Raw genomic sequence first — 20,971 nt, 5'->3', positions numbered from 1 at the left:
TTTTGTTAATTTAGTGAGTGCTTCTTAAGAGAGGTGTGTGTGTGTGTGTGTGTGTGTGTGTGTGTGTGTGTGTGTGTGTGTGTGTGTGTGTGTGTGTGTGTGTGTGTGTGTGTGTGTGTGTGTGTGTGTGTGTGTGTGTGTGTGTGTGTGTGTGTGTGTGTGTGTGTGTGTGTGTGTGTGTGTGTGTGTGTGTGTGTGTGTGTGTGTGTGTGTGTGTGTGTGTGTGTGTGTGTGTGTGTGTGTGTGTGTGTGTGTGTGTGTGTGTGTGTGTGTGTGTGTGTGTGTGTGTGTGTGTGTGTGTGTGTGTGTGTGTGTGTGTGTGTGTGTGTGTGTGTGTGTGTGTGTGTGTGTGTGTGTGTGTGTGTGTGTGTGTGTGTGTGTGTGTGTGTGTGTGTGTGTGTGTGTGTGTGTGTGTGTGTGTGTGTGTGTGTGTGTGTGTGTGTGTGTGTGTGTGTGTGTGTGTGTGTGTGTGTGTGTGTGTGTGTGTGTGTGTGTTTTTTTTTTTGTGCTGCAGTGTTTACCAGCTTATTTACGAACATCAGACAGAGTTGCATTTAGGAATCGTTCACGAAGAAAATATAAATCATTTATGTGATTGCGATATTCGCCAGGGGATATTTTACAATGAGCTATTTTATTCGGTAATATTGCTTCCTCTGTCTTTTCATTTATAAATTAACTTATTTTTTGCTCGTTTTGAGCCGCATACTTCACAATATTTGTGCGAAAATAGTCGCGATACAAGTAACTTAACTGTTAACACCATAAGCTAAGTGATGTGGTTTATTAGGCAAGTGTCCAAATACTAACTAGACATTTCGCAGTAAGGAGATATGGTTGACATAAATTAAATCATTCTTCAAAAACATATTAAACAGCCATCTCATTCCTGTAACAATACAAAATGCTTAAATTCATGCATATTATATAAGATTCCAGGCCTATATTGTATTTGCTATTCCAGCAAGCCTCCCTTGCTCTAAATATGCATGCATTATTGACATAAATCATCAGAGACATAAAATAATATTTCTTAAAATCCGCAAAATATAACTGCTCCATTAATGTAATTGAACAACATTCGTAACCTTATGTATGAATTTATCACACAAAATGTTGACTTTTCTTAGAAGTTACATTTTTTTTTGTCAAGGAAACAACTTTGATTTCCACTGATAATAGCTTATTTATCACACAAGAATGAAAGAGAGCAAACAGTCGGCTTGTAATTTTTGTTCAATTTATTACGCGCGCGACGTCGTTTGTGGTGTCTGAACCAATTATTAGCAAGGACGAAATTATGATCGATGCAGAATTCGATCAGCCGACTTCCTCCTTCATTCCTTTGCCCCAATCCGAATTCTCCTACTGCATTGCCTTCTCTTCCTTGGCCTATCACTGCATTCCAGTCTCCTCTTACATATTGCATTAACTCTTCTGTATCTGCGTAAGTATATTCTTTCGATTTCATGATCGTCTACTGAACTAGTAGGCATATACACCTGGCATTGCTTGGTGTCTACTTTGACAACAATAATCCGTTCACTATGCTGGTCATAGTGGATTACTCGTTGCCCTATATCATTATTCATTACTGAATCAACTCCTGCATTTCTCCTATTTGATTATTAGGTTGATAATTCTGTAGTCGCTTGACCAAAAAATTGCTCTTCCTACCAATGTACTTCGCTTATACCAACTACATCCAACTTTAATCAATCCATTTCCCTTTTCAGATTCCCTAACATACCACAACGAATCAAACTTCTAATATTCCATGCTCCAATTCGCAGAATGCCAGTATTCATCTTCCTGATGACTGCCCCCTCTCGTGTAGTCTCCGCCCGGAGATCCGGATGGCAGACTATTTTGCCTCCGGGATATTTTACCTGGGAGGAAGCCATCATCAGTACATCATTCATTCTTACAGAGAGTTCATTACAGCTATAATACCGGTTGCTTTCAGCCGTGTAGCAGTATAAACATAGTAAAGCCATGTTAAATATTTATAGAAGGCCATATTAGTCAATCACCGACTGCCGCCCTTGCAACTTCCGAATGGCTGCTATCTCCCTTTCGATAAACCAATCGTTAGTCTGGTCTCTCAACAGATACCAATCCGTTTTTATTGCACCTGCGGTTCAGCTACCTGCTTCACTGAGACACATAAGAATCCCAGACTCCCCATCCAGCAAGATGGTTTACAGGAGAGGAGGCCGTAATTTAACAAAAAAAGGTGTACATTTAGATTATTTAATTGGTTAGAGGCAGAATACGACTTTAAAAGTTGACAGGAGGTTCTAGAACCTAATTTTCAATTTTTTTAGGAAACGGTAGAATGTCGGGATAAGAATCTTAAATGCTAAAAATGGCCTTCAGCTGAAGTTAGATCGAATTGATGATTGTGAATTAAGAAGGCCAACGATTTTACGGTGGTTGAGTCAAACTTCCCAAATAACTAATCAAATCAGCTTTCGAAATTCAAAATGTACAATACTTCAGTAGATTTGTTTTATGTTAAACTCGTCTTTTAGTAAATTATAGTTCTTTAAGGCAGATACTCAATTGTCCTCACAGGGTCTGGAAAACTCAAACAAAACTATAAATCCTTGACAGAGTCGAGAATCTCTTCATCCCTCCCTCCCACCAGTCAGCAGCCATTTAAAGTACCCATACGTCAAGCAGGCAGTAAAATATTTCATTCATTTGTATTAACGATATGAATATATACGAATATTAACTTATAGACAATAAACGTTCGTCCTTGACGGGTAAGAATCTATAAGCATGTAAGGGCATGATAGCCGAGTGGCATATTTATTGACTTCTCACTAAGGTGGCCGTGATTCGAATTCCTGTCAAAGTATGTGGAATTTTTTTAATGTCCCCGTGGTTTGGATATCACCTAGAACAGGAGGCCCCGTGGCTATGATCATAATATCAAGAGTCACGCATGTAGCAGCAAACGAACGAGTTCTCGCAGTAGAATATTGTGCTTGTTTGGACACGTGATTCAACCAACATATTACTGGATTGACGTCAGCATGGACAAGGTATGGGTCGGATCTGAATTTGTAATTAATCTAGGCGAGCCAAAGGAAAATTCCGTAATCCTCCTCAGAACTAGAACTGCGGCGGAAATGAGGGGCAGCGACTAACATTAGAAAATATAAAGATCCTAAAGGAGATAGTTATACAACACCAATAAAACAAGTAGCTATTATTGTGAGTCAGGACTGTCATAAATTTACGGACTCTGGAGTACCCACATAACAATGTTCTTCAAGATATATAAAACCTGGGGCACACAGAGCCCATTTAGGGCTTGTTGTCTAGCCAGATGGCCGACAGGTATTGGAGTGTCACGTGGTCAAGTGTTGAACCCTGAAGAAGTTCAGGGCTGGATTACGACGGTTCGTCAAACTAAACTGGCTGTAGTCTTTTTTACAAGTATTCACTCGCTACTCAAAGCTCTGATGGAACCACACAGAACAGGTTTGAGTGCACAAACCTACACAAGAAGGATACGAGGATATTATTGTCACAGTGAGATTTTCAATAGAAAAAAGGAAGGCAGCATCTCTCAGAATGAGAAAATGTTGGGCTGATAGGAAAACAAGAAATCCTTTGTATAATTGACTAGAGTGGTCCAATGTAGGTCATAAAATGTCAAAATAAGTTATTATTATTATTATTATTATTATTATTATTATTATTATTATTATTATTATTATTATTATTATTATTTCAGATTCGTGACTTGTGTTATACTTACAACTTCTAAAGCAAATTGCATTGTGTACGACACGACTAACTGTCACATCTCCTATGAAAAATATTTTGCGCTCAGTTTTATTTCACTTGTCACTTTTAATTTTATTCTTCTCTGAAGGTAATTTGCAGTTAAACACTTCACTTATGAACACCATACTTTAACCAAAGCGAGTAAGGCTACAGATGGTAGAGCAACTACTTTCATCTCCGGCTCCTTGGCTGAATGGTCACCGTAGCGTACTTCTGTTTCCAGCTGGGACAGGCATTTTAGCCAGTTCCGTCCAAGTTGAATTCCCGTGGTCACCTTAACCCGTGATTATTATTTGTTTTCAAGTCTCAAGATGTCTTCTACATTGTAAATCCCTCTCCAAGTAAATGAATATGATGACTGCGATGAATATAGCTCCCATACTACTACTACTACTACTACTACTACTACTACTAAAGTACCCAACGGGCGAGTTGGCCGTGCGGTTAGAGGCGCGCAGCTGTGATCTTGCATCCGGGAGGTAGTGGGTTCGAATTCCACTGTCGGCAGTCCTGAAGATGGTTTTCCGTGGTTTCCCATTTACACACCAGGCAAATGCTGGGCTGTACCTTAATTAAGACCACGGCCGCCACGGCCGCTTCCTTTCCTCTCCTAGCCCTTTTCTATCCCATCGTCGTCATGAGACCTATCTGTTTCGGTGCGACATAAAGCAAAGTTAAAAACAAAAGTAGCGAGCGAGTAGCTATGCGGTACATGCCGTGTTGGTATAAGCTTGAATTCAGGAGCTTCGAACACCACCATGACGTTGCCAGCTCTGAACAGGTGTGTACCATGGTTTCCCCGCTTTCACACCCGACAAATGCCAAGACTTTTCTTTAAAGACCACGGCCACTACCTTCCCACTCCTAGGTCTAACTCTCAGCTATCCCATCGTCGCGGGAAACCTGCATCAGTTAGTGCAACGTTAAGCACAAAGTAACAAAATAATAATAATAATAATAATAATAATAATAATAATAATAATAATAATATGCAATCTCGGTTTAACTACTAGATTATGTTCTTTTTTGTTTGTTATCTGTTTACCGTCGTACTAATACATCGGAGGTTTTCGGCGACGAAAGGATGGGAAAGGGCTAGATGATAGAGGATGAAGTGACTAAATTTAGCTGTGAGAAGGAGTTCTTGAATGAGCCAGATCTTTTGAACATATGCATTCTAGATCATATGCACTCCGATGACGTAACCTTGAGCACAAGGTCTAATCAATTCCCTGTATTAAACATTTAATAAAACTATAAGACATCAACCCCAGTGGCGCAGTCACTTGATGTTCTGTTTCTAATATTGCACGTCTGATGCCGCTAAGATCGATGGAATGATTGATTGATGCTTGTTGTTTAAAGGGGCCTAACATCTAGGTCATCGACATCTAATGGTACGAAATGACACGAAATGAAAGGACAAATTAAAAAATCCAAAATCCTCCACTGACCACAATTTAAAATGTGAGGACGAAGAATGAATGGATGGATATGAATTTAATACGATCAATGGAACCGACCACAGTGACTCACATGCACAGAAGCTGGCGTAAAACAATAGTATTACTGACCAAGGGATTGCTTCTATAGCACGATACTGAATCGATGATGCATTGTAGTGGAAAGGAGTCCAAAATCCAAGTCATCGGCCCCCCATAATGGTACTTATCGCTAGAAAAGTAGAACCGTGGTATTTGTCATGTTGCGGTACTAATCAAGAGTAGCGCAGACTCGCCGCATTCCACACATTATGGTACTACTCACAGGTATTGAAATTCGCACATGTATTACAGACCTACTGTGTTTTGCACATTGCGGCGTCATTGACAGGCAACGCAAACCTATGGTGATCATCACAGAAGTGTACTAACCACAGGGATTCGTACTATCCCGTGGTGTTCCTCATATAGTGGGTACTAATCATAGGCAAGCCAGAACCATGGGTTCCGTCATCCCATGGTGTCGCTCATATAGTGCTACTAATCACACGTACTGTAAAAGCCGTCGCGCTCTCGTTTGCTACTAATTACAGACCTATTTGGTACCTAACATAGTGGTACTACGCGCAAGTGAAAGCGACCCATGGTGTTCCCCGCGTGGTGGTACTAATCACAAGTAGTTTCATGGTTCTAATTTGATCATCCCTTAGTCGCACCTTTTAGTCGCCTCTTACGACAGGCAGGTGGGTGTATTCTTCGCCTACGTTCCCCACCCACAGGGGTTAGATCGATGGAATAAGAGGGTATCTACATCTAATGGTTAATCCATACGAAAGTTAATAAACAATGTTAATGAAAACATTCCTCAACATGTTAATAGACTTTTGTTAACAAACTTCAGCATTGTGTCCACACCAAAATAGCTGTTTGTGAGGTTACAATTGATAGGGTCAGGAATAAGAAAGTACTTGTAGCTGCAGTTTCCATTATTTTAGTGAGTACAATTAGAGAAAAGCGCAGACGCAAAGTGTAGCAAAGAAAAATACTGGAAAGGCGAGTAGAGTTTAATCTGGAAAGGACACTTATGTCAGAACCTTTAATTCATGATGCAGCTGGCTTTCAAAATTATCTTCAGAATGCCCCCACATGACTTTCAGTTCTTGTTGACAGTAATTGGGTCTGAAATTGCAACTAATGATACAGATTATCGGAAAGCCGGCTCCACTAATGACAGGCTATTTTTTATAGATAGGCCATAACTTTAAAGATCCCTAGCAAATGGTTCACTTATGTATCTATTTGTCTAAGAGTATCAGAACAAGCAATTTCAGTTGTTGTGTCTGAGGTGTTTGATGCTTTCTACAACATTATCAAGGACTTGGTGAAGGTACGAAATAAAGAAAATCTTCATTTAACCTACCTAGTTAGGATAGTATTATTTTGGTGATATACAAGGGATTATGGGAGGTTAGGTTATTCAGCGAGGAGCGAAACTGAAATGAAGCTATATTAGAACACAGCATTAAAGGTACTGTACACCTAAAACTTTCGGTTGCGATTTGATATCAATATTTAGAAGAAATAAGAAATCATCGCATTCCGCGCTACGAATCTGCGTGCTCTAATTGCGTCCTTGCGCATGTGCGAACCGAAATGTTAACGAAAACACGAAAAGTTAATGAAAAGTTTCAATCACAAAAGTTAAATAAATTTTAAAAAAAGCTTAAAGAAATGTTGTTTATCAACATGCTCGAAAATTTAATGAACACGCTATTTTGTTTATTAACATACAGAAATGTTTATGATCATTGTTCATTAACAGTGTTTATTAACAAAGTTAATAAAAAACATCTTGGTGTGGACGCACCTTAAGGCCACACCAGCGATTTTTACCATTAGAAGCTCAGATACAAATATCGCGATAAAATGTCTGCTCGAGGCGCGGCAACGGGGCGCGATAAACGCAGCGCTATCTCGGCTTTTTTTTATTATTATTATTTTAGGAGGCCACATGGAACGATAAAAGCCGCTTGTGGCCAGTGAGTACTCTTCTCAGTGTTCTCTGTGTATGAGTAGCGCAAACATCATTCCGAAACAAAAAAATGAATTGCCAATCCTAATTTTATGTTGAATGTTCAACCGCTGCAGCTGAACAACCGCAAGCCTACATCCTCTGTGATCTATTTAATCACTAAGGATTAACTATTCTAATCCTTCGTTTCAGAACATGAAGTACGAATTACACAGATAGGATAAGAATACGATTCTGTACTGAACTGTTCAGAAGAGATTACCGCTAAAGACGTGGCAATGTAAGCAGCTACAATAATTTTTTAAAAAATGAAGGGACTATTTGCGAAGAACACTTGTTCGTTCACTGAAGTATGCGAACAATTATAAATGCAATTAACTGAAGTCACGCGACTGCGGTACTCACAATCAAAAGTTCTTCATTTGACAAGGTAACAGTGAACTCATCAGGCACTGTTTACGTCACCTTCTCCGTGGAAAATCATATTGAAGTATTCCTAGATCCAAGTTTCCGAATTCATTAAAAAATAAACTGGTATTATGGTAGTTATGACGAGCCTGCAGCCAACCAGACAGATCTCCCAAGAAAATGCAGCGTTGGCAAATTACCAGTAAGTGCATTTACGTCATTAAGAAAGTAATCGATGATAATAATTATTATTATAATATACATCTTCATTATAGACTGTTATACCTCTCAGCGTTCAGTCTGTAAGCCTCTGTGAATTTAATACACGCCTCCACAATCTTCTATTTGTAACTAGCACTGTGGCCTCGTTCAATTCCATCTCTCTCTACATCATTAGTCCGGCTCCATGGCTAAATAGTTAGCGTGTTGGCCTTTGGCCACAGGGGTCCCAGGTTCGATTAAAGGCAGGGTCGGACAATTTAACCATCATTGGTTAATTCCGCTTGCGCGGGGACTGGGTGTATGTGTCGTCTTCATCATCATTTCGTTCTCACCATGACGCGCAGGTCGCCTACGGGAGACAAATCAAAATACCTGCACCTGGCGAGCCGAACATGTCCTCGGACTTCCCGACACGAAGAGCCATACGCCATTTCATTTCAAATCATTAGTGACTGAACTTAACCATTGTCGTTTTGGTCTCCCACTGTGACTTACCCATCATGACCGAGTCCATTATTCTTCTAGGTAATCTATCCTTCTCCATTCGCCTCAATAATAATAATAATAATAATAATAATCGTTTTAGGCTACATCCCATTATTTACTTCGCGGTTTTCGGAAACGCCGAGGAGCCAGAATTTCATACCACAGAAGTTACTTTTACGTAAATAGAACGACACGAGGTTGGCGTATTTGAACACTTTCAAACACTATCGGATTGAGTTGGCATCGAACTCGCCATACTAGGCCAGTGTTTCAACCATCTGAGCCACTCAGTTTGGCGAAAGTAATCGAACGACTTGGCTTCACTGTACGGGCAGACGGTAGTTCGAGCCCCACCGTTGGCTGCCCTGAAGATGGCGTTTCATGGTTTCCTTCTTTCATCCCAGGCAAATACGGGGCTGTACCTCAATTAAGATCACGGCCTCTACATTTCCAAACTTGTGTTTCCACTTCGTCAGGCAATCTTCAGAAGTTAGTACAACGAACAAAAAGAAACAAAAAAGAAAACGTAACAATCTCCCCAAAGTGAATTGAAAATATTGCCATCTCGGCATTCAAATCATAATCTTCCATTTTCTATTTGAATATAGTATGAGCGAATTCAAAATCAAGCAAGTTTCACGGCTCCGCAGGTGCGCTGTCAGTGTGAGCCGCGATTTAAGCAACACAATTTGCAATGGTTAAAATGGCATAAGAAGATTGTTATTTCTAATGCTTTTCCTTGTATTACCGAAGTAACAGGGAATAATGTCTCATCGGATCGTTAGCCTACGTAGGCCTACTTACCACAGTAAGAAAGATGCCGCCTTCAAACCATCCAAAGGTCAGATGGTGAAGGGTGGCTGGCGAATTCCTTTCATCACAGATCAGCAAACGCATATGTTACTATATATTAACTTATGCCGGACTAAAGTGCGACACGAACCTCGGAACGCATGGTACACGCATGCACAGAAATGGTGTCCCGATATAAACAAAGCAAGGCGTGCCCCCCACCCGCTCGTTTAACGCATTGCTGCACGTTGACAGTCCACTGCAAGACCTTACTGTGATAGAAATGAGTACAGTTGGCGGATGTATAGCAATACACACACTGCGCCTTCAGCACTATCCGTTCACTCCCCTCTCCTCCTTTTCGGTATTGGAGTAGCCTTAAACACTACCCCTTCAGTCCCTCCCCTCAATATCAGTACTTGAGTGGAGCAGTGTTGCTTGTTTATGTCGGGACAATATTCCTGTGCATGCGTGTACCATGAAGTAAATTTTCATCTGAGGATAAACCTAATCTTAGATCCACGAAAATCACCATGGCTAGGATTCGAAACACAATATCCTGTATTCGAAGTGTACTTATGGCAGGCAACGTATTACTCACGACTGCAGTTGACATTGCTGAAGGGGCTAAAACACATTATACATACACTTACGGTTAATAAAAAACAAAGAAGGAAAGACACCATGAAGTTTAAGGAGATGGAAATTGTATTCATATACATTATACAGTATATCGTCGTTGCCGGGACAAAACCTCCTATATGATAATATTTTTGGAGATATACTGACCCGCAGCACGTACAATATGAAGAGCGCGAATGCCTAGACAACATTCACACAATATTGCACCTTAGATGACAGAAGCTTACCGGCCAAAGTTCTAAGTTAAAATATTTCACATAGGAGGTTTTGCCCCGGCAGCGACGATATACTGTATTACTGTAGTGTACGCAACCCTTCAGATGGCGCCATACCAGGGGCGCTTTTTGTGCGGAGGCATAGGAGGCCGGGACTACTTTACTTGTATTTCAGAAGCATTCAGATTTTCCTGTGAAACAATTGAGGACCAAATTAATTTCCTATGAGAAGTTCAAGGCCAAATTTCATACCCGTTTGTTTGAATTCCTCCCGCGTAGCTGATAATACAGTAATATTTTCATATATACAGTTCGAGACGTACGGCAATTATTCGTATGGGAATGATTGTTTTTTTTTTATTTTATTTTTTGTTTTGCAAATTGCTTTAGGTCGCACCGATACAGATAGGTCTTACGGCAACGATGGGGCAGGAAAGGGCTAGGAGTGGGAAGGAAGCGGCTGTGGCCTTAATTAAGGTACAACCCCAGCATTTTCCTGGATTGAATGGGAAACCACGGAAAACCATCTGCAGGGCTGCCGACAGTGGGGTTCGAACCCACTATCTCCCGAATACTGACCGCACTTAAGCGACTGCAGCTATTGAGGTCGGTCCATGTAATTTGACGTAGCATGTAGGCTGGCACGAACGCTGGTTGACGATGCTAAAGGGGCCCATTCACAGTCGAGCCGGTTGGGGAGCCTGTCCATATATAAAATCCACACCCCGAACCCGACTGGCTCGACGATGACCATACACTGGCGAACCCGTTGGCGGACCAGTCCGCCAGTCTGTATTGCAAATAGTATGTGCATTGTCTAGTTTTTGTTATAGAGATAGTGGGTTCTAATCCCACTGTCGGCAGCCCTGAAGATGGTTTTCCTTGGTTTCCCATTTTCACACGAGGCAAATGCTGGGACTGTACCTTAATTAAGGTCACGGCCGCTTCCTTCCAACTCCTAGGCCTTTCCTATCCCATCGTCGCCATAAGACCTAGCTGTGTCGATGCGACGTAAAGCCACTAGCAAAAAATAAGCTTTTGTTATGGCCCAACGAAAACATTCCAAAGTGGCTGTAGCTGTTGCAGCATTTTGCGCATTGATGAAGAAAAGAAGAAGAAACGTGTGTGGATGAAGGAATGGTTGAGAGATAAACCACGATTTTCACACGTCGGCCTATTAAGAACTCTGTGCGTACAAGAACCTGCAGATTATAAGAACTTTCTGCGTATGGAAAGCGACAGTTTTTGCGAATTGTTGGAGTTGATTCGGCCAAACATAAAGAAACAGGAGACACACATGAGAGATAGCATCAATGCTGAAGAGAGGTTAATTGTAACATTGCGACTTCTAGCGACAGGGAGAAGTTATGAAGACCTGAAATTTAGCAGTGTAATATCTCCTCAGCTACTTGGAAAAATCATTCCTGAGACGTGTTGGGCAATCTTCGATACGTTGCAGCCGGAATATTTGCACGTAAGTGGACCTACACAATTTTGATTGTGATTAGTTTGGGAAATGTTATTTCACTGCCAATTATGAAACACAGAAAATTTCACTACTGTAGTAATGTATGATGCATACTTACAGTATTAACAACTTAAGTGCAGAGGCACGAGAGGCATATATGTCATAGCAGAATGGTCTATAGACTAATAATATTTGAAGGAGAGTATCGGGAGATCATGGCTTCTTCTTCTTCTTCATATTATTATTATTATTATTATTATTATTATTATTATTATTATTATTATTGTTGTTGTTATTGTTATTATTATTAGTGTTTGAATGTCGCACTAACACATGGAAGGTATTGCGTGTCGCAAGGATGGGAAAGCTCCAGGACTCGCCCGGTACATTTCAATAAATTCTTCCCGGAACTGCTTATTCTCCTCAAAAGTCATTGTTATTCGAGGTAGGCCTAATTAACTCACACAGAAACCAAAGTAAGCTACAGACGAAACCACAGTGAGCCGGTCAGGTAGTGGCCATACACACACTGACGGGTTGGCGAACCGGTCGGGTTCGCCGGCTTAGCTGTCGAACCGCCAACACGGACCCAACCTCGAGCCCAACCCTCAACAACCCCCCATACACCTTCGAGCCGGTCAGTGCGACCAAGGTCACGAACCGGCTCGCCAACCCGCTCGACAGTGAATGGGCCCCTTAAGCCTCTAAAAGTGAGACCATATTGACGGTGCAGACATGCGGCCAGGCCGCTAGAGACGATACGCGTGACGTCATCGTTGCCATCGTAACCAGTACACCTCCTGTGCTGGCAGTCAAGTTCAGCACGAGCCACTCTCATTTAGTGTTGGCTAATGAATGCATGATTCGAAGCAGTGTATCGATTCATTCACGTGTCCGAGTGAATCGATTCACAGGAACGGCGAGCTCACGGCACACGATTCAGCTTACTCTCAGCGGACAGTGCTGAGTGGCGCACTCACTGGACGTTGACGGCGAGCCGAGCTTCCGCTGCTGCGAGACAGTGAATCATGGCACATCGAAAGAATCGGGAACGAACACGGTTCAGTGAGACACAAGATACACACGGGTCCTTATAGGCTCACTGGACACTGGCGGAGAGCTGAGCTTCCGCTGCAGCGAGACATACAGTGAGCCATGGTACACTGAAAGAATCGTATGCTATAATGCATTCTCGAGCTCAGCTCATTTGAAAATAATACCCATTCGCATTCACTGTCCTCTTCTTACAGCGAGGTTTAAATAATAGATGGATTTATTTGCAGTGTTAAAAAGGGAGTCAAAACATAATTCTGAAGTAGCTAGTAAGTAGGTAGGCTATTAGGTTATACTATTTATTAGTTTAATGAATCTTAGTATTATAATTTAGTTAACATTTGACAATTAAACTCGACTCTAGCCCGCCCTATGACTATGAGTCATGCTCATGACCACTCAAAAGTGCCTGTTTTATATTGGGAAGAACGGCTCAGTATTCTCTCCGTTCATATGTCACATCGTTGCACAAGACTTCAATCATATGTGGACAGACGCAATAACAGTATGTTGAATCAGAAAACCAGCGGGCTACTGTACATCTCGGGCAGCCTATACAAAATATGACGATTTAAAAAATCCTCAGCTGATAGAAAAATACATATTTTCAAAAATGACTGAGCGAGTTGCCGTGCGGTTAGTATCGCGCAGCTATGCGTTTGTATTCAGGGGATGGTTTGTTCGAATCCCACCGTCGGTAGCCGTTAAGATGGTTTTCCGTAGTTCCCCATTTTCATACCAGGAAATGCTGGGACTGTACCTTAATTCAGGCCATGGCTGCTACCTTCCTAATCCTAACATTTCCCACCCTGCGTCGCCGGAAACCTTCGATGTATTAGAGTGACTAGCATTTTTTTCTAAGAAAGGAGTTCATAGTATGAAGACCAGATGGCAGCTGCGAGCACTGAATGTTGTTGCTGCTGTCTTACCAGCACATACTACACAGATGCAGTAGGAGCGGTGACTAAAGTGCCGTGAATCGGATCACTGTATCGATTCAGTAACGTGAACGGAATCAAATGAATCGATTCAGTAAAATGAATCGAATGTCCCATCACTACTCTCTTTCCGGCATTACCTGAACGTTGCCGAGAGCTCCTCTCCTTCAAAACGCATGCGCGGGAGTTTGTGCGGTAAACAGTGGCTTTATTATTAGTTGTTAGGATGCATTTAAAATCGAATTTGTTACAACTAATACGTAGTATGTGCATTTAATCTTATTATTACTGGCCTCCCCATCACATGAAACCATGGGCCGCCACTGCACCATAGTCGTTTGTGTGGAGTCTTCAGGGCGTGTAGAAAGACTGTTTCTATACTTTAGAGAATTATTTCCATCAGAACCACCTCAGACCAAACCCTCGGGAAAATGTCGTGTCTACTTTCCACTTGCTGGATACAAACCAATCATATCATTCAGGGAGACAATCTACAGTACTGTTGTAACCCAAAATATCCAAGAGTCACCCTGGACAGGTCCTTGTCCTACAAGAATATTCTTTTTAATGTGTCAGTTAAGATGAAGACCAGGAATAACATCCTTCAAGAGCTAGCAGGTGCTCTTGCACTATCTTATTCCGTCGTAGAATACTGCTGCTCAGCCTGGCTTAGAGTGCTCGCAATGGACTAATAAACGCCCACCTGAATCAAGCAACGCGCATCATTACAGGGCGGATCCGACCAACGAACATTCTCCGGCTTACCAACCTAAATCTCATACCACCTTAATCTTTAAGACGATCACAGTCATTGGTTAACTTATGGAAGATAATAATAATAATAATAATAACAACAATAATAATAATAATAATAATAATAATAATAATAATAATAATAATAATAATAATAATAATAATAATAATGTTACGGGTTTTGCATCTCACAAACTACTTGTAACGATTTTTGGAGACGCTGAGGTGCCGGAATTTGGCCCCGCAGGAGTTTTTACGCGCCAGTAAATCAGCCGATACGAGGCTGACGTATCTCAGCACCTCCAAGTATCAACGGGCTGAGCCGGGATCAAACCCGCCAACCCGCCAACCAGCGCTCTACCCACTGAGCTACCCAGCCCGGCTGGAAGAACACAGAATACTCGCCTCACTATCCAAACCGACGACACAGAAGCTTCCACGGCTAAAATCTAGACACACCTTCCTGGCGTAGTGCAATTTGTTTACAGAGCACCTCTTTCAATGTCAACTTCCTTCAAAATGTACCTATACTTTTTCTTTTACGTTACTGTAGTTTCTCAGAGTGAAGACATCGTAAGTCGACTGCAAATACCCTTAATATATTTTCTAGATATTATCAGATCTTTTGTAGGCAACATCAAAACATAGTTTTAAAAATAACACGCAAAATATGCAATAGCTATAAGCAGAACTCGTTCTGTATAGGTACCAGAAATCTTGCACATTAGGAATCGGCTGCTTATCAGTCAATCCACGCAAATTTATTAGCAAAGGAATTACATTACGAAGATTTTAAATTACTCTACTGGGCGAGTTGACCGTATGGTTAGGGTCTCGCGGCTGTGAGCTTGCATCCGGGAGATAGTGGGTTCGAACCACACTATCGGCAGCCCTGATGATGGTTTTCCCGTGGTTTCGCATTTTAACACCAGGCAAATGCTGGGGCTGTACCTTAATGAAGGCCACAGCCGTTTCCTTCCCACTCCTGGGCCTTTCCTATCCCATCATCGCCATAAGACTTATCTGTGTCGGGGCGACGTAAAGCAAATAGCAACCAAAAACCACACTTTAATTACTCTTTGCATGAGAGAAAAGATTGACGGTTTGTATTTAGTGGGTGAAAACTCTCATCGCAACCCTGAGCAGGGATTAAGAAAAGTAACCATTTGACATAAAGCAAGGAGAGGAGAACAACGCACTTGTTTCATCACGCATATTTTCTTCAATTAGCTTTACGTCGCACCGTCTCAGATAGGTCTTACGGCCACGATGGGATAAGAAAGGGCTAGGAGTGGGAAGGAAGTGGTCCTATCCTTAATTAAGTTACATCCCCAGCATTTTCCTGGTGTGAAAACGGAAAAACAGGGAAAACCGTCGTCAGGGCTGCTGACAAGGGGGTTCGAACCCACTATCTCCCGAATGCAAACTCACAGCTGCGCGCTCCTAACCGCACGGCCAACTTGTTCCGTCCATCACTTATCAACTCCGAATCTAGGAATCACCTCGGTGACTGCAGAACGAAACGATCCTTCAGAACCTGTACCCGAGACTTTTAGTTTCTATGCAGGGTGCAATTATACAGGCCGGCAGAACGAAACTGCTCTGAAGGTTGCCGAATGAAATTCTGGAAAGTTGTTACCTCCTCAGCTCGGATGATAAACATGTCCACCTCAAAGTGCAGTGCAGTTACGTCTAATTTCCAGTTTCATGAAACATCATACTACATTACGAACATGGTCCATTCTCCATAAGCACTTTCGAACCAGTTCGACGAGGAGGAAATGGCAAGAGCCTACAAAATAATCCATTACAGATCGATGGAAATGTAACTGACAACTGCTATCTAAAAGTATCGAGGCAAAATTTAGAAAAGCAACAGTTACATGCAAGAAAATAAGCTCACTCGACGGATGGATGTCAGTTGTGATGATGAGCTTATGTGCATCAGCTGACAAGATCGGGAGATTCCTTGAACCCTGATGACACACACCATTGTAATTAGTTTACTGACTGAGAGGACACACTCCAAGAAGATATATATACACTATCACGTCAAGAGGGGGGAAAAATACTGAAAATACTAGGTGACACGCAAACACGACTTCTATGGCACGTGACACAACATACTAACATATTTTAACATAGCGTTTTAATAAAGAAGTAGGTTACAATTCATTCTATGGCCATATTTCTTTACAAATTTTATTCGGTTAAAGCGCAGCCTCCTTGTCTCAGATGGCAGAGCACTGCCTCTCAGCACTGAGTTCCGTGGATCCGTGGTTCAAATCCCGGTCACTCCATGTGAGATATGTGTTGGACAAAGCGGAGGCGGGACAGGTTTTCCTCCGGGTGCTCCGGTTTGTCCTGTCATCTTTCATTCTGGCAACACACTCTATAATTTCATTTCATCTTTCAGTCATTAATCATTGCCCCAGATGAGTGCGACAGGCTTCGGCAGCCGGCACAATTCCTATCCTCGCCGCTAGATGGGGACTTCATTCATCCCATTCCTAACCCGGTCGAACGACTGGAAACAGACTGCGGATTTTAATTTTCTTTCGGTTAAAGAAAAAATATATTTTATCCTTAAAATTTACTCATTTAAAAAATGTAATTTTCAGTAATGTTTGCAAAATAAAATCATAAAATATTCAGTTGAATGAATTTATGTGTAATGAAATTTAATACCTAAAAGAAGTCAAAGGAGGGGTTTTCGTGATGATTTTTAAAGGAAAATAACCGATGGCACGCTAGACAATATAAAACAATATATACGACCTTAATTGACACACTAATCGTAAAAGGTTTGCCATCCCTGCTCTAAGCCGTCCTGCATAGTTTTCGGTAACGGATCCCATTGTTGCGTAAGCGCCCTCTGGAGCTCAACAATGGTCCGTGGTGGTGGTGGTGGTGGTGGTGTTAGGGCTGTAATCCTTCGGTCTAGAGCGTCCCATGCATGGTCGGTCGAATTTCAGTCCCTGACCACTCCAGACGTGTGATGTCCTCATGTAGCAGGTAACTCGTCCACCAAATGGAACCCAGGTCCATACGCTCCACGAAAAAGCAGCACATACTGTTGCAGGATGTCATCCCTATAGACAGTACCTGTCAAAGTACCCGCTAGGGAACACATGCAGTGAGAGTACGTGATCCTAACATGATGCCGCCCCAGACGAGAACACTGGCGCTAAAATATCAGCCCCTTTTCACAATCTCGGCAGGGTTGTTACGTGTCCCAGAGGCGCGCCAGATGAACAGACGGCGAGAGTCACTCTCCAGGCTAAACCCCGACACATCCGTGAACATGTCACTACCCCACTATTCCTGGATCCAGTGACAATGAGTAAGACACCACATTCGACGAGCCACGTGGTGCCTTTGTGTGAGGAAAGTACATATGGCAGGTCGCCGATCATACACAGCAACCTGTTGAAGGCACCGATACCAGAACGGGAGATGTCAGATGGATATTAAATAAATGTACTGTATCATAACAAATAAAAAGTGGAGCTTGTACCGTATACATGTGTATAACAAATTATTGTTGACAATTTACATACATAGACTGCAGTACATATTACAAAAACACTTGGCAGGAAAAGAAGATTTCTACCAATACAACAATTGCAATAAATTTTCCTTCACACTTTACTCAGGCTTGGAATTGGTCGCTTTACAATCGATTATTGCTGGTGTTTTAAAAGCATCGCATTTCTTATTAACGCATCACTATTTCAGACCATTCTCGACGATCTCAGCTTTAAGAAAATTGAATTTTTTTTCACTCGCAATTTTTTTTCATTTTTCACTGAGTATCGAAAACATCGTGTTTAAAGTAAAACACTCGAGCAAATCGGTAGCTGCACGAAGAGCGAGCTATACGCGCAACTTTGTGGGGCAGTTCATCAGCGCAACATTGCAGGGCAGAATTTTATGAAGGATAGAATCTTGAGATAGTGATCCACCAACGTAATGTTAAATCCCACTGTACCAAATACGGTTTGGCAGTGGTCTCACCAATAGAAAGCCAGTATTAATAATAATATTTGTACCGGGTGGTACACCTCCACGTCGCTAATTCAAACTTTGCGCCAGTTGAAACTCCCCTACTGGAGGAAGTCTGAACTTTATCTAATGTGTTAATTTTCAAGTTTCTCAGAAGATGTCACTACTTGGAAATTTTGAAGTTTCTGAACTGGGTCGTTTTCGATGTAGTTTTGTTTTGCCTGTAGTAAGAAGTGTGAACATTCTCTTCTAGAGGACACTACTGAAGAACTACAATGGTGCACCCTAGTGCGAAGTGAAAGAACTGTTTTTTGGAGAAATTTTTATTTCAAAAGTTTGTTCCTTGTTAAATTTCTTTCTGTTATTGTTTAAGTTGGCTGTATAACCCTTTCTTTCCCCTTGTTTTGAATTTAGCCAATCCCGAATTTCTTTAATTAATTTATGACCAATCAGGTGTATCTTCCTCAACGGGGATATATTGCTTAACCCTAGCCAATAAAACTCTTGTGGGAGGGTGTTCTCATTCCTGAAACGCCTCGAACTTTCCTCGAGAGTATATAAACTGCTGATTTTCGGGTCTCCGTGCCACTTCAGTAACATCTTTCAGTGTGTAAAGTACATAGCAGGGGGCGGGAAGCGCCTCTTTCTTCGGGCAGCAGTTCATCCACAAGGTAATGGCCGTTTAATAACTTCTTTTCTTGCTAGCTCAGCAGTTTAACTCTCGGGGCAGGTCCGAAGTATTTTCCATGTAACTTTCCTTTAAAAATGTAAAGACACTCAGGTGTCAATTCTTTCTGTTTTAACTACATAATGGGATAGAGAGTGCTTAACCCTCTCGAGCTCCCACTCATATTGCATTGAGGTGAACTTTCACAACCGTTTCTTCCTTAAAGTAATGTAAATTGTTTCCTTTTAAAAGTCACCTCTTTAGTATGGGATTAGCCCTTGCAGTAACGGCCTAGTGCCAAGTAGGTTTTATATAAAGTGTGTTAGGAGTGCAAGAACGCCTCCTCTCAAGTTGGTATTTTAGAGGCCACGTAATTAACCTTTCCTTACTTAATAGGCCTCAGTAGGTTGGGTATTTTACCCCTGTTTTCGTGTCCTTGGAGGACAACTTGAAAGTGGAATTTGGTGTGGCCTTGGATAGGCTCGTACTTAAGAGCAGAGTGCTCTTTCTAAAAATTTTGTTTCCTACGCGCCTCGAGGAGGCTTTACTGTGTAATTGGGAGCAAGTGCTCCTGGGCATGATAGGGGTCTTCTGCCCCTTTGTTGAATTGTGTATATCCTGTGAATACTGTAATTGTACTTTTGTTGCCTTGCTACTCTGTACCTGCCATGCTTGTTATTTCTTGATTTTGAAAAGAAAATATAACCTTGTTAAATTTTATCTTAACTTTAATTTCGTATTTTGAGGCCCGTTCACCCCCGCACCTTCTTTCACCTCTGCTGTTCCACCGATACCTCGGAACAATATTAATAATATTAATAATAATAAAGTTATTATTATTATTATTATTATTATTATTATTATTATTATTATTATTATTATTATTATTATTATTATTATTATTATTTTGGTTTGGGCTAATGTGCCAAGGAAGACCTGTGGTGTACAAGAATGCAAATATTGTAGCTCATAAATAAGTAGACCATTAACTAACCAACAAAACCAATGGGGATTCTTACTAAATACCGTATCCTACATCCTCCGCGAAGAACAGTAATGAATAATACGGTTACTTACCGTTCGCTGAAGATGTAGTGGCATTCGTGGATGAGTTTGCTCATAATCTGGGTAGTCATGGTCTGCTGAAGGGTATGGATATCCATAGCCCTATGAAGCAGAAGCGGGCTGAAGATGGCCGCCACGCCGCCCGCTGTGTGATGATGGCACTGTGCATTGTGCAGGTGCTGGTCGTAGCGAAAGAGGAAACGCAGTAAGAAGCACAGCACCCGAGAGTTCGGGTCGGGTAGTCCTCGTAAAGTATGGGCGACGCTCTCGCGCCATTGGGCGGGTTCGTCGTGAAGTTCTGTAAGAAATACGTGGGACGTTGAATTGAAGAAAATATGTTCATACTTGTTATAACAAAAAACATAAAATTGTTCTGCTTGGAATGGCGAAGTCCTTGTCGTCCTTTCACATTCATGCTCATAGTACAACAGCTGCAATACGAATGGACTACATTAATTTAATTTACAGGTATTGCCTTAATGCAATTATTCTTTAATGTAAATTATACTTCAAAGAGTGCCCTACAAGATCCAAAGTCTTACATTTTACGTAATGTCGCTTGACTATTTTAACACTTTCTTCTACATAATTGGAGTATAAATTCAGCAGTACAGAACTGTAATGAGAATCCTGTGAACAAATAAACAAGCCTTCCAGGCAGATGATATTTGTGCAACCTTTTATGTCGTCCGCAACCTCTTTAAAAATCCACCTTCAGACCTAAATAACTTGTGTTCTTCTGGTATGTCATTGCCGATTATTAAATAACCATGACTGTATTACATGTACTGTATCATAACAAATATGAAATGGTGTCTGTACCGTATACATGCGTATAACAAAATATTGTTCACAATTTACACACATACAGTACATTATATTGAAAGAAACACAATGATTTGTTTGGCAGGAAAAGAAGATTTCTTAAGCGGACAGTGAAACTCAGATCACATTAAATACACTAGTGTTCACTAACATC

The 20,971-nt window shown here is 41.4% G+C and overlaps 1 protein-coding gene across 3 annotated transcripts in view; it reads right to left on the bottom strand.

Moving 5' to 3' along the window:
* The window catches only part of LOC136856907 (protein FAM13A), an 856,533-nt gene that overhangs the window by 236,107 nt on the left and 599,455 nt on the right, over window positions 1-20,971 (bottom strand). For all 3 annotated transcript variants that reach the window (XM_067135141.2, XM_067135143.2, XM_067135142.2), the window contains one exon: window positions 20,005-20,290. In XM_067135141.2, coding sequence (XP_066991242.2) covers window positions 20,005-20,290 — 286 coding nt within the window. The remainder of the gene's footprint in view (window positions 1-20,004; window positions 20,291-20,971) is intronic.

The sequence above is a fragment of the Anabrus simplex genome, chromosome 1, assembly GCF_040414725.1.
Source record: "Anabrus simplex isolate iqAnaSimp1 chromosome 1, ASM4041472v1, whole genome shotgun sequence".
NCBI classification, from domain to species: domain Eukaryota; kingdom Metazoa; phylum Arthropoda; class Insecta; order Orthoptera; family Tettigoniidae; genus Anabrus; species Anabrus simplex.
This window is presented reverse-complemented; position numbering and strand designations above follow the sequence as displayed.